At 37.1% G+C, this 12,997-nt stretch overlaps 1 protein-coding gene and 1 pseudogene across 1 annotated transcript; both read left to right on the forward strand.

Annotated features, from left to right (window-relative positions):
• Positions 1–252: 252 nt before the first annotated feature.
• LOC142621206 (uncharacterized) lies at positions 253–3,589 on the forward strand (annotated as a pseudogene).
• A 7,495-nt stretch (positions 3,590–11,084) lies between these two features.
• LOC142620339 (uncharacterized) lies at positions 11,085–12,378 on the forward strand. The gene is made up of 3 exons (XM_075793725.1): positions 11,085–11,362; positions 11,486–11,783; positions 12,064–12,378. The coding sequence occupies exons 1-3, from the start codon at positions 11,085–11,087 to the stop codon at positions 12,376–12,378; spliced, it is 891 nt and encodes a 296-aa protein (XP_075649840.1).
• The last annotated feature ends 619 nt before the right edge of the window (positions 12,379–12,997 follow it).

Raw genomic sequence — 12,997 nt, forward strand, 5'->3', positions numbered from 1 at the left:
ATAAAAAAAAAGTGTATGTGTATGTACATTCTGTGTGTGAGATTGTTTTGATAAATATATTAAAGTCGAAACTGTCCTCAAACAAACATTCTTAGCCCTACCCCTTCCAAAGTCAATGATGATGTTGAAACCCTTCTCTTCCCATTAAGGACAACACTTGACTTGATTGGTATTTAAAGAAAGAGAATGATGAAAATTGATAAACAAAGATACTGAATCAGATCCTTAATTTTCATTAGCTTCAAAAAAACTATGGCATTCACTAGCTTCAAAAAATTATTTTCCCCCATTTCTCTATTCATGTTGGCCCTGTTACATTTTTCCTTTGTTTCTGATTCTGTTTATGTGGATAAAGAAACTGAGACAAATGCTCTTCTCCTATGGAAAGCCAGTCTTCAAAATAAAAACCAGTCACTCCTACCTTCATGGACTCTCCTTCCTAATAATAATGCAACCAATTCTTCCAACAATCAATATGCAAGCTCAAATCCATGCAGTTGGTTCGGTGTTTCTTGCAACCATGCAGGAAGTGTTATCAGATTAAACCTGACTAACTCAGGCTTGAAAGGTACTCTCCATGAATTTTCATTCTCATCACTCTCTAACCTTTCATTTGTTGACCTCAGCATGAATGAACTCTTTAATACAGTTCCTATTGATATTAGTTACCTGTCTAAACTCATATATCTTGATCTATCCTTTAATAACTTTTCGGGGAAAATCCCACCCCAAATTGGCCTACTGATCAACCTTGAGGTCTTGCACCTCGCTAAAAATCAGTTAAGTGGCTCAATTCCTCCAGAAATAGGTCATTTAAAGTCTCTTACTGAACTTTCTTTGTATGCCAACAATTTATGTGGATGCATTCCCGCTTCATTAGGCAATTTGAGCTATTTGGTTGACTTTTCTCTCAATAGTAATTTCTTTTCGTGTTCCATTCCTATATCTTTAGGTAATTTAAGCAACTTGGCTTATTTGTACCTCTATGATAATGAACTTTCTGGTTCCATTCCTCCACAAATTGGAAACCTTACCAATTTAGTTGAACTGGACATCAGTAACAACAGTTTCAAAGGTCACATTCCTTATAGTATTGCAAAATTTGAAAAGCTAACATTGTTGCATATGAACCAAAATCAGCTCTCTGGCTCCATCCCCCTAGAAATTGGAAATCTAAAGTCTCTCATATTCTTAAGCCTTGAAACAAATAATCTTTCTGGCTTAATTCCCACATCTTTAGGTTCTCTTAAAAACTTAACTCTTTTACACCTGTACAACAATCAACTTTCTGGTACCATTCCTGAAGAATTAGGAAACTTAACGTCCATAATTGATCTTGAACTAAGTAGAAATCAGTTGAATGGTGCTATTCCGATTTCCATTGGTAGGTTGAGTTGCTTAAGAGCTTTATTCCTTCGTGATAACCAACTTTCTGGTCCCATTCCACAAGGGATCGGAAACTTAACGAAGCTGATTGCACTGCTGCTAGATGCCAACCACTTCACTAGCTTTTTGCCTCAAAACTTATGCCATAGTGGGTCTCTCCAATTACTAAGGGCAGACAACAACAATCTCACAGGTCCAATTCCAAAAACCTTGAGAAATTGTACAAACTTAATTAGAGTCCGCCTTGAAAGAAACCAACTCTTTGGAAATATATCTAAAGATTTTGGTGTCTACAGAAACCTACAGTACATGGACCTGAGTTACAATAGATTTTATGGTGAAATCTCACACAATTGGGGCAAGTGCACACAACTAACCACTCTAAAGATTACTGGGAACAATATATCTGGTCACATACCAGTTGAAATTGGAGACTTAGTTCAACTCCAATCACTTGATCTTTCTTCTAACCACTTGGTTGGGGAGGTTCCAAAGGAATTTGGAAAGTTGACTTCTTTGTCGAAGCTGACGTTAAATGGCAATAAACTTTATGGTGGTTTACCCTTGGAGCTTGGATCATTAATAAATCTTGAGTATTTGGATCTATCCACTAATAGGTTTGGCAAGGCAATCCTAAGAAATATAGGGAACTTTTTGAAACTATATTACTTGAATATGAGCAACAATAAGTTTATCCTTAACATTCCAGTCCAAATGTGTGAATTAGCTCATTTGTCCCAGCTAGATTTGAGCCTTAACTCACTTGAAGGAGAGATACCTTCACAAATCAGCAATATGCAGAGCTTGGAGTTGTTGAATGTATCCCATAATAACTTCTTCGATTTCATTCCAGCTGCTTTCGAAAAGATGTGTGGCTTGTCGTCTGTCGACATATCCTATAATGAGTTGGAGGGTCCACTTCCCAATAGTCGAGCATTTCATGATGCTCACATTGAAGCCTTACAAGGTAATAAAGAATTGTGTGGAAACGTTACGGGATTACAACCCTGTAAGGCAGGACATATCTCAGAGAAGGGAAATAAAATAATTTTCCCTCTCTTAAGAACACTTTCACTTGTATTGTTATTCCTAGGAATATTCTTCACTTTAAAAGGAAAAGGGCAAAATCCACAGACAAATCAAAACACATACATGGACAAGGAAGAAGTGTTTACAATATCAACTTTTGATGGAAGAACAATGTACCAGGAAATCTTTAACGCAACCCAGGGTTTTGATGCTAAGTTTTGCATTGGGCAAGGAGGATATGGAACCGTCTATAAAGCCCAACTATTATCAGGAGACACATTTGCAGTTAAGAAACTCACATCCTTGTGTGATGGTAATATTTCACAGCAAAAAGAGTTCTTAAATGAGATAAGAGCATTAACAGAAATCCGGCATCGAAATATTGTAAAATTGCATGCCTTTTGTTCACATTCACGTTTCTCAATTTTGATTTACGAGTACCTTGAAAAAGGTAACTTGGCCTCAATTTTGAGCAATGATGGAGGAGCTAAAGAATTGGACTAGAATAAGAGGGTGAATATCGTCAAAGGTGTGGCTCTTGCTTTGTCTTACATGCACCATGATTGTTCAACACCAATTGTTCATAGAGACATATCAAGCAAAAATGTTTTGCTAGATTCAGAGTATGAGGCTCATGTTTCAGACTTTGGCACAGCTAAGATTCTTAATCAAGACTCATCCAATTGGACTTCACTTGCTGGCACATATGGATATCTTGCACCAGGTAATGTACTTACTTGTTTAATCAATATTGAACATAAATCATATGAATACATTGGCATAATACTCTACTTTTTTTTTAGAGCTTGCTTATACAATGAAGATAACTGAGAAATGCGACGTGTTCAGCTTTGGAGTTTTGGCTATTGAAGTGATCAAAGGGAGGCATCCTGGTGAAATCATCTCCATTCTATCTACTTCAACCGTGGAGGATAATTTCTTGTTGAATGATTTTTTAGACATACGCCTTCCACCTCCCACTCTTGAGGTTGAGAATCAACTAAAACTCATCACAAAGTTGGCAATTGCATGCTTGCATGCTAATCCAAAATCTAGACCAACTATGTATATGGTCTCTCAGATTTTATCAAGCTGAAGTGCACTTTCCTAGAGCCATCATAGTCTGACTAGGAAAAGCAAGGATATGAAATAAGACACCGTATTGTCAAATTTATGTTGTTGAAGGCAATTGTTTGTTTAAGATTATGTAATGCATAGATTACTACTAGATGTTTAATTGCATGTATTAATAATGTGCTTCTAGTAATACAGATTTCAGGACATTGTGATTATACATGTTTGATTAGCTATTATTAGGGTTATTGGCCCCGATAGTAACAAAGTTAACCAACTCTTGACCAAATGATTAATTAATTTACTTATGCTTTAGATCTAAATTGAATAGCAACACACAAACATGCATCACACAAAGACACCAAAATGATGACCTGAGAAAACCGATGAAACAAATTATTTCATAGTAAAAACTTAGGGGATTTAATCATCAATACCCAAGTCAACAAATCCACTAGAATATTATTGAAGTGTGTAAAAAAAGATTTAACCCTAAATCTAATGCTACTTCTTGTAGTACTTACTAACGTGACCACACACAGCGTCAACACTATGAGTTCTTCTATCCTCAACTTGTTGCACGTGAATGTACGCTCAGGACTCAGAGAACAACTCTGAAAGATTTGTACCAGTAACTAGAATGTAAATTGGATGCAACAATTTCACTTTTATCATAGGAACTTTTGAATAAACATAGGTCTCTTGCTAATGCTTCAAGAGTGGTTGGGAAATTTCAAATCTATGTACAATACACTGCTCTTCTGTAGTCTTAGAAAACATGCTCCAAGGCTTGCTTATATAGTGTAGTTAAGATGCAAGTAGCTTTAGATAAAATGGTTGACAAAAAATACTACAAATTCAATCAGCATGATTCTCGATTAGTTGAGATATGCAGTCAATCGGTCGACTTATGTAACACTCGACAGGTCGAGTTGGTGACAAAATCTTGTGCAGTAATAGTCTAGTTCATGTTTCTTGATTCGTTTGAACCTTGGTTTGTCTTATACCATGAATTACTTCAATACCGATTTAAGAGACAACCTAGATTATAACTGTTACAAATGTTCATGACTTGTCAACCTAAAAATATGGACTTAACAATCTCCCCTTTTGACAATTCATACAAAAAAATTTACATCAAAAGACTCAAATACAATACAGCTCAAAGAAATTTTATATCCCTATAAACTACACAATCCTAGGAAGTTGCAAGGAGGTTGAATGTCTTGTGTAGAGATTACTTACCTTTTCCTTAAACACTAAAATAAAAGCATAAAAACATATGTGGAAATAAAGATAGATAAACAATATTGATTACAATAATATATAAATAAATACTACAAAAAAACCATAAATAAAAGCATGTGAGTCAACATAAGAAGCCAGATACCAATTGTTAAAACAACAACCAAAAACTAAACATAAAGCATAGTGTATCAAAGATTAAAAAAAAAAAAAGGGTACAAGTCCCAAATAGAAAAAACAAGCGTTTTAGGAATAAAATAACATAATCAAATAAAAGTCTCCCCCTCAACACAATATCTCCCCCTTTCTGCCATGATGGACAAAGGGGTCACGTGTAACGCCTCAAACTTAGATAAGGTCTAGAGAGCATGAATCCTCACGTGTAACGCCCCATGACAGGGTTACGCGATCCCCTCTTTGGAATCTAAGGGTGCACTCCCTTGCTAAGGAGCCCCATCTTTGGAACCAGAATTGATAAACTCCCTTGCTAAGGAACTACCAAATGTGCATTGTCCCCTCCTTGGGACCGTCTCTTGCAAATGACTAGTTATGATATGACCATCCCTTACAAAGGACTAAATACGATACCGTGCTTCTATTCACAACTTGCCATAAGGTTTCAAATCAATTCTAATGATGCTCACACAAGGTAGGTTTAAGAACAAATTAGTTTCAAATACGTTTCCTAAAGTTTCCAAGACACATGCTTTCCAACCATTGTAAGTACAAATAACTCATATCAAATCATAAAACATTTCATGAATGGGATCCAATAATACTTCCTCAAAGTCAATCATACACAAGTCAAACCATAAGCTTCAGAGATGCATTATCACACATGTATATGTAAACAAAGTGCTCATCCCACAACATTTTCAAAAAAACAAGTATACAAGGTTTTCTCAACATCTACAGAGTGCACAGATATTTCTTTATTATAAGTTATAAATATAGTTTGATAGTCAAAACCATCTTTATGAAACCCCCCAAATTAGTAAAAACTACTTTCCTTATGCATCCTACAAAACCAACAACTTTGTGCTCCGAAAAGGTCACTAATTAGAACCAAAAAATTACAAAAATATTAGTTCACATGAAACACCGCTGTAAAATCTGGTCTAATGTTTTAATTAATAATATAAATCTCAAAAATACTAATATTTCCAAATATTCCATTAATTTACGTGCTATCCAATTCACCTTTAGTGCGAATATCCAATTGTTCTAACCTATAAAATTCCAAACTCATCGTTTAACACGCGCACGCGTGCGCGCGCGCACACACACACACACACACAAAGATCTCTGCCAAAGCATGCACGTTATTCACCTCCCCTATAGAAACCATTTCACTCATAGATGATTTTCTGGAAGACTCAGTTTAAAATTCACTATAGTTTTTTAGAGGGGCTGTGTTTCGCATGTCATCAAATGTTAAGGAGGGTTAGGTTGTTGCCCCTGTAGACTAGTTTCTGAACTGCATTACTTGTCAATATGTTGGTTTTGTAGGATTTCGTTATTTCATATTCTTTTCATTTTGAGGCATGGCTACCTAGAATTAGTCATAAACGAGGCCCAGCTACCTCGAATCAACCATAGATTTTCTTCTTGATCTTATGTTGCGTTTTGATGAGGGGTGTTTGCAATTTTTCAATTGAAGCTAAGTTTTTTCAACTAGTGGTGGAGTAAGGGGGAACCTTTTTTGAGTTATGTATTTTTGGGAGGGATTGGTATTATTCGAGATCAATTTGTATGGAAAAAGAACTTGTCATTGGTTGTTGTCAAAATTGGAGCAAATGGTGTTAGATCGTAATTCTAGACATTTCTTTATGTTCAGAGAGGGCGATATTGTGTATATATTCCAGAAGTGTTCTAAGGAAAGGTGATCATACCAAAAGGAAATGTCGTGACACATTCCAGAAGTGTCACGACATTTCTTTTAGAAATTATATTGTCGCGACTAAACTTAAGTCTGGGGGTTGTAGAAGATAGGTGATCATACCAGAAAGAAAGGTGATGTGTGGGTGGAAGTAGGGATGGCCATGGGTAAGGTATAGATCGGGTATGCCCATACCCTACCCGAAATGTTTGCCCATGGATACCCAGATACCAATACCCATTAATATTCATACATGATCTTTACCCAAATGTATTATCCATGGATATCCATACCCTACCCAAAACCCATTTAAAAAAATGCATTGAATATCATAAACCTACCAATCAATAAAGCAAAAAAAAAAAAATATTTAAAAAAAACACGAATATATATATATATAATCAAAATTTTGCAAAAATAGAAAAAAAAAATCCATAGAAAAAAAAAAAGATACCATTGTATCTCACTCAGCTTGCTTAGCAAGACTAGCCAAGTAAATCAGATGTTCTCTCTATCCATAGCTTCATTTCTCAGCACTCTTTCTCTCTCGGAAGCCTTGTGATTTCACCAATTGCTTTCTGTGAAATGCAGTACAAAGCGAAGATCTTTGTGATATGGAATCTGTCTCTCTCTCAACACCATGACTTTGTGTCTTAAGAACCAGATGCTGAAACTATAACTGCCATCAACAACGGCTTTGCAGGAAGCTCGCATAAAGGAGAAAGCTGAGTTAAGTTTGATCGGCCATGACCCACTCCAATCACCTTCTCTCTCTGCTCAGGTACATCACCAAAAGCTCCGATCCTGTTCTCTCTCACGATTTTGAAGACTGATCACCTTCTCTCTCTTTCTCTCTCTCATGGTTGTTGATCTAAGTTGTTCGAGGTTTTTTTTTTTTTTTGGGGGGGGGGGGGGAATGGGTTTGATCTGATTGTGTTTGTGTTTTTGAGGAGAGGCGAAGAGCTTTGAGAGAGAAATAATATCCATACCTTACCCGCAAAATTCGGATAATATCCAAACCCTACCCGATTACTTTCTACCCATGAAGAACCGGGTATTACCTGAAACATTTGGATCAGGTAGGGTTGGATATCCATTACCCAATGGGTATGGTCATCCCTAGGTGGAAGCGATTCGGCTTTGAGAGTTTAATAACACCCAAAAAACCAATGAAAATCTCAGATGGGATGCACAAGCAGCCGCAATCTAATGTGAATATTTCCCGTTCTTTTGTAGCAGTGATTAGAGGAAAGAAGCAAAAGACTGTTGTGGCTTTAGATTCTAGGCCTCTTGCCATTGACAAGGGAAAAAGAATCATTGGAGATCGTTCGTTAGTTGTACAAAATCTAGTGAAAGCAAAACGTGATGAGAAGGAAGAAACCAAAAAACTTTTCCATAGGGGAAATCGATGATCAGCGATAAGGGGCAGGTTCAGAGCATTAAATTTCACCTGAAATTAGTGGAAAATTTTCAAACAAGATCACCGTTACGATTTGATTCAAAATCAAAAGGAAAGCAAGTGCAAAAATCACGGGAATCCCAAGTATTAAGGAGGGGATTAACGATTGTGTGCAGTGAAGGAAATAAGAGGTAGGTTCGGTCGGGTTTCCATAAAGGAATAGGCAAAGTTTCCACAAAAGAATAGACAAATTAAAGGATCTCCAGCGGTATAGGTAAAGGCAAAATATTGTCTATAATAGAGAATGAGACCATAAAAATGGTCTCCAATGGCTTCTCTATACCTGGTTTTTTTTTTTTTTTTTTGCTCATGAACAGTCTCTCATCAAATCTGATGAACTACTGTACATTAGCAATCCCATTTCTGGGATTAAAAAATTACACCGGTCCTTTATTATATCAATTCTTTCTCTCTCCTCCACATTTTTTTTTTCATTCTCTCCGTTGCTTCTTTTCTTTTTTTGTCTCATTCTCTCACAAAACAATTCTTGCTCTCATAAACCTGACATAATTTAAACAACAAATCTAAAATCAAAACAACAACAATAGCAGATCAACAACAGGAAAAAAAAAAAAAAAAGAACAACTAATCAAGTTGAATCATTCTTTCCGTTTCTCACATAATCCAAACACAAAACACAAAACAAAATCCAATTCTTACAATAAAGTTGAATCAGAACAAGCAAATATGAAAAAAACGAAGAAGAAGAAGAAGATGAAGAAGCCGATCTGACTCAACCTGGTGGTGGGGAGGAGGACGAGCGGCGTTGGGGTGGCAGACGTGGTAGTGCTGCATGGTGAACGCCGATCTCCACCGGCTTTATCCTTTCGGCGACCTCCATCTCCACCGGCCTTGCAGTCTCTCTCTCTCTCTCTCTCTCTCTCTCATGTTAATGTGAGTTGTTGTGAGTTGCTAGAATGGCCTTGAAGGGAAAAAGAAAATAAAAGTGGGTAGGTAGAGATAGGAAACTTGTGTGGAGGAGAAAAAAAAGAAAAGAAAAAAAAATGAAATGTATGGATGAGGACAAAATGGGAGAAAGAAAATAATATAAAAAATAAAAAAATCTTAATTGAGAAATACTATCACAATATTTTCACAATAAATTTTAAGTAACAGATTGGTATTAGTTAATATTGGCGAATAAATAAATAATTTCAATGGAGGATTCAAATTAGAACTAGTAACAAATTTTCACATAAATTTTGTTGTGAAAGTATTGCGAAAAATGTTGTGAATATAATACTTTTCATTGAAAAATATAATTGTTGGGAATGAATATAGGAAAAATAAACGATGATAAAAAAAGAATAAAGAATGAATGAAGAAATAATATTTAAATGAAATAGAGAATGGGATAGAGAATCTCTTAGAAAGCGTATTTGAAAAAATAGATAATTAAAAGGTAAAAGTCACGATTGATTCTCCAAATAATACAAAAATTTGATGAATTTTAGACTATGGAGCCACGTCACTCACAACACATACCCAAATGGACCAAGGAGTTCTAAAAACAATAGAATAGGTAGTGGGTTCAGTTAAGCCCAGTCACAGCAATAACATGGGTCTATCTCAAGCCTAACTAAAGGATGGCAGCCACGTCACTCACAACACATACCCAGATGGAACAAGGAGTGTTAAAAACAAAAGAACTGATTGAGGGTTCAGTCAAGCCCAGTCACGATAATAACATGAGCCTACCTCAAGATCAACTAAAGGTTGGGGAAGTTATTACGGCCATGATAACTGTGAAATGCAGATGGATTTGGGACATCTAGTTATACCGTTCGTTGCCCAGAGTAGTTGGGAACGAGGAGAATCCTCAAAGGCAGCAGCGTCATGGTCACGCACTAGAGTTTTATCTCTTCAGCAATGTTCTTCGAGTCAATCGAAGCAATTGAGTAGAGTGATTGTCTCTGCTGGGTGTTTGGTGTTGGGTTGAGATCGGATTTGGTGGGAATTACACGGGAGTTTACTTGCTCATTGATGTCGCTGGATCGAGCGATTCTATGGACTGATTCAATCTTCTATACTGTTAGAGAGTTGATGGGTCGGATCAGAGTAACGAAATTAGTGGTGGTAGGTGATAGCATGGAGTCACAGGCTTCGGGGTTGGAGGCGCAGACAACAAGGGGTAATTTAGAGCTGGTGGAGTCATCGCTGATGCTAATTTTGGGCTCGAATCTACCTGGTGCTGGATGGGCTGGGCAGGGGGAAGTTGAAGAAAATGGTGAGGGAAGTCCTATGCTGTGTACACCTTTAAACACTGTCGATTGGAGATTGATGAAGGCAGATTGGAGGCATCCCGATGAGTTAAATATAGAATCCGTGGGTTCAATAAAGTGGTTGGGTTATCTGTGGCCAGACATCAGCAACTTTGTATTACTTTTGTTACTAAAAAATGAGCTAGAATTGGAGGCAGCTAGATGTAAAGGGAGGTTGTTGGTGCTAGAAAAGTGAATACTACAAAAGTGAAAGGTGAGAGGTGAATTGCGAAATTTGGTTACTTCAGTTAATTATGAGGGAAAGTAGTTTTAGTTGTTGTGCCTTAATTTGGGAGTTCATAGTTTTTAATGAAGCTGAAAATTATTTCCTAGAATGATTGGGGTTTGAATAATCCTGAAAAGCGTTGGTAGTGAAGAATCTTCTTAGGGACTGGAAGTGTGATGTAGTTTGTTTGTTAGAGATTAAATTGGGAGTGATGGACAGATCTTTGGTTGGTAGCTTGTGGAATTATCCTTATTTGGACTGGGTTCCTTTGGATGCTGATCATACGTCTAGTGGGATTCTGGTTATGTGGGATAGGAGGGTTTTGGAAAAATTGGATGATATGGTGGGGTTGAATGGGCATATTCAAGGGTCTATGGCCTAAATGCAGATAGTTTGAGAGGCTTGTTGTGAGATGAGTTGGTTGGAGTTAGAGTTGCTTGGGATGTACCATGGTGTTATTTGGGGGATTTTAATGTGATCTGCTTTCCTAGCGAGAAATTCGATGGTCATAGCTTTAGTCAGACAATGTTAAAATTCTCTGAGTTCATAGGGGATATGCACTTGATAGATCTACCTTTTGAAGGAGGGCCTTACACATGGACGAGTGGTTCAAATTCACCTTTGATGTCCAGAATTGATAGGGCATTGGTGTCTATGGATTGGGAAGAGCAATTCCCTAATGTTATTCAGCAAGTGTTATCACATCCAATTTCAGATCATAGCCCTATTTTGTTAGAGGCAAGAGGAATGGAAAGAGGGAAAAGTCCCTTCAGATTTGAGAATATGTGGTTAAAAATAGAGGGGTTTGTGGAAAAGGTGAAATTGTTAATCTTTCCATGGCACTCCCAGTTTTGTGTTAGCTAAGAAATTGAAGGCCATGAAGGAGGATATTCACTTGTGGAATTTAAAGGAGTTTGGAAATGTAGAAGTGAAGAAGAAGAGGTTGTTGGAGGAGTTAGCGAAGTAGATAGGAAGGAAGGGATTACAGGGATCACAATTGAGGAGAAGAGGGAGAGGGATATAGTGATTTTAGAGGTGAAGTGGTTGGCTTGGTTGGAGGAAATATCGTTGAGACAGAAGTCTAGAGTTTTATGGCTCAAGGAGCGAGATAATAACTCAAAGTTTTTTCATCGGATGGCTAAATCCCATAGAAGAAATAATTATTTAGGTAATTTAGAGGTGGATGGTGAGGTATATGAAGATGAGGCTAAGGTGGTTGCTCAAGTAGTGGGTTTTATCAAAAGTTATATAAGGAGACAAAAACATGGCAATTAGTGGTGGATGATTTGAATTTGGATACTATTGGGGGAAGTGGAGAGTGGTCTGCTTGAACAGGAATTCTAGAACGAAGAAATTGTACAGGTTGTGCGTGATATGGAGGGCGACAAAGCCGCAAGACCTGATGGATTTACGATGACCTTTTTCCATGATTGTCGGAGGGTTGTGGAGAGTGATATTTTAGGCATTCTTTGATGAATTTTATGATTATGGTAAATTTGAGAAGTCCTTGAATGCTTTGTTTATTGCTCTTATTCCCAAGAAACATAAAGCCTTCAACAATAGAGATTTTAGACCGATAAGTCTACTAAATAGTGTCTATAAGATGTTGGCTAAGGTATTGGCATACCGATTGAGAAGGGTGCTAGATGACCTCATTTCTAAATCTCAAAATGCATTCGTTGGGGGACATCAAATTTTGGATTTAGTCTTGGTAGCGAATGAGTATGTTGATAGTCGTATTCGTTGTAAGATACCTGGGTTAATGTGTAAATTAGGAAGCCTTGCTTTACTTGTTGGAAAGGATGGGTTTTGGAGTTAGATGGTTATAATGGATCCATACTTGTATCTCTATTGTCCAGTTTTCAGTTTTAGTTAATGACTCTCCAGCTGGTTTCTTTCCTAATTCAAGAGGTTCAAGGCAAAGGAATCCTTTTAAGTCCTATGCTATTCCTTCTGGTGATGGAAGTATTTTCTAGGATGCTTAGACATATGGAGAAGGCTGGTATTATTAGGGGTTTTAAGGTGCATGGTGTGGGAGGTGATGAATTATGCGTATCTCATCTGTTATGTGCAAATGATACCATTTTGTTCTGTGACCTAGTGTTGAACAGTTTCTTCATATTAGGATGTTACTAACTTGTTTCACAACAGTTATAGGGCTAAAGATTAAGGTTAGTAAAAATGAGATGGTTCCGGTTGGTGAGGTGAATAATTTGGACGAGTTAGTAGAAGTTTTGGGCGTTTTGGGCGTTTTGGGCTGCAAGATTGGGGTTCTGCCTATGACATATCTTAGAATGCCTTTCAGAGTCTCTAACAAGTCATCCTCTATATGGAATTTGATTTTGGAGAATTGGAAAAACGCTTGGCTAGGTGGAAAAAATGTATCTTTCTAAGAGGGGCCGCTTGACTTTGCTTAAGAGTGCGCTTTCAAGTATCTC

Source organism: Castanea sativa, chromosome 12, assembly GCF_040712315.1.
Source record: "Castanea sativa cultivar Marrone di Chiusa Pesio chromosome 12, ASM4071231v1".
NCBI lineage: Eukaryota > Viridiplantae > Streptophyta > Magnoliopsida > Fagales > Fagaceae > Castanea > Castanea sativa.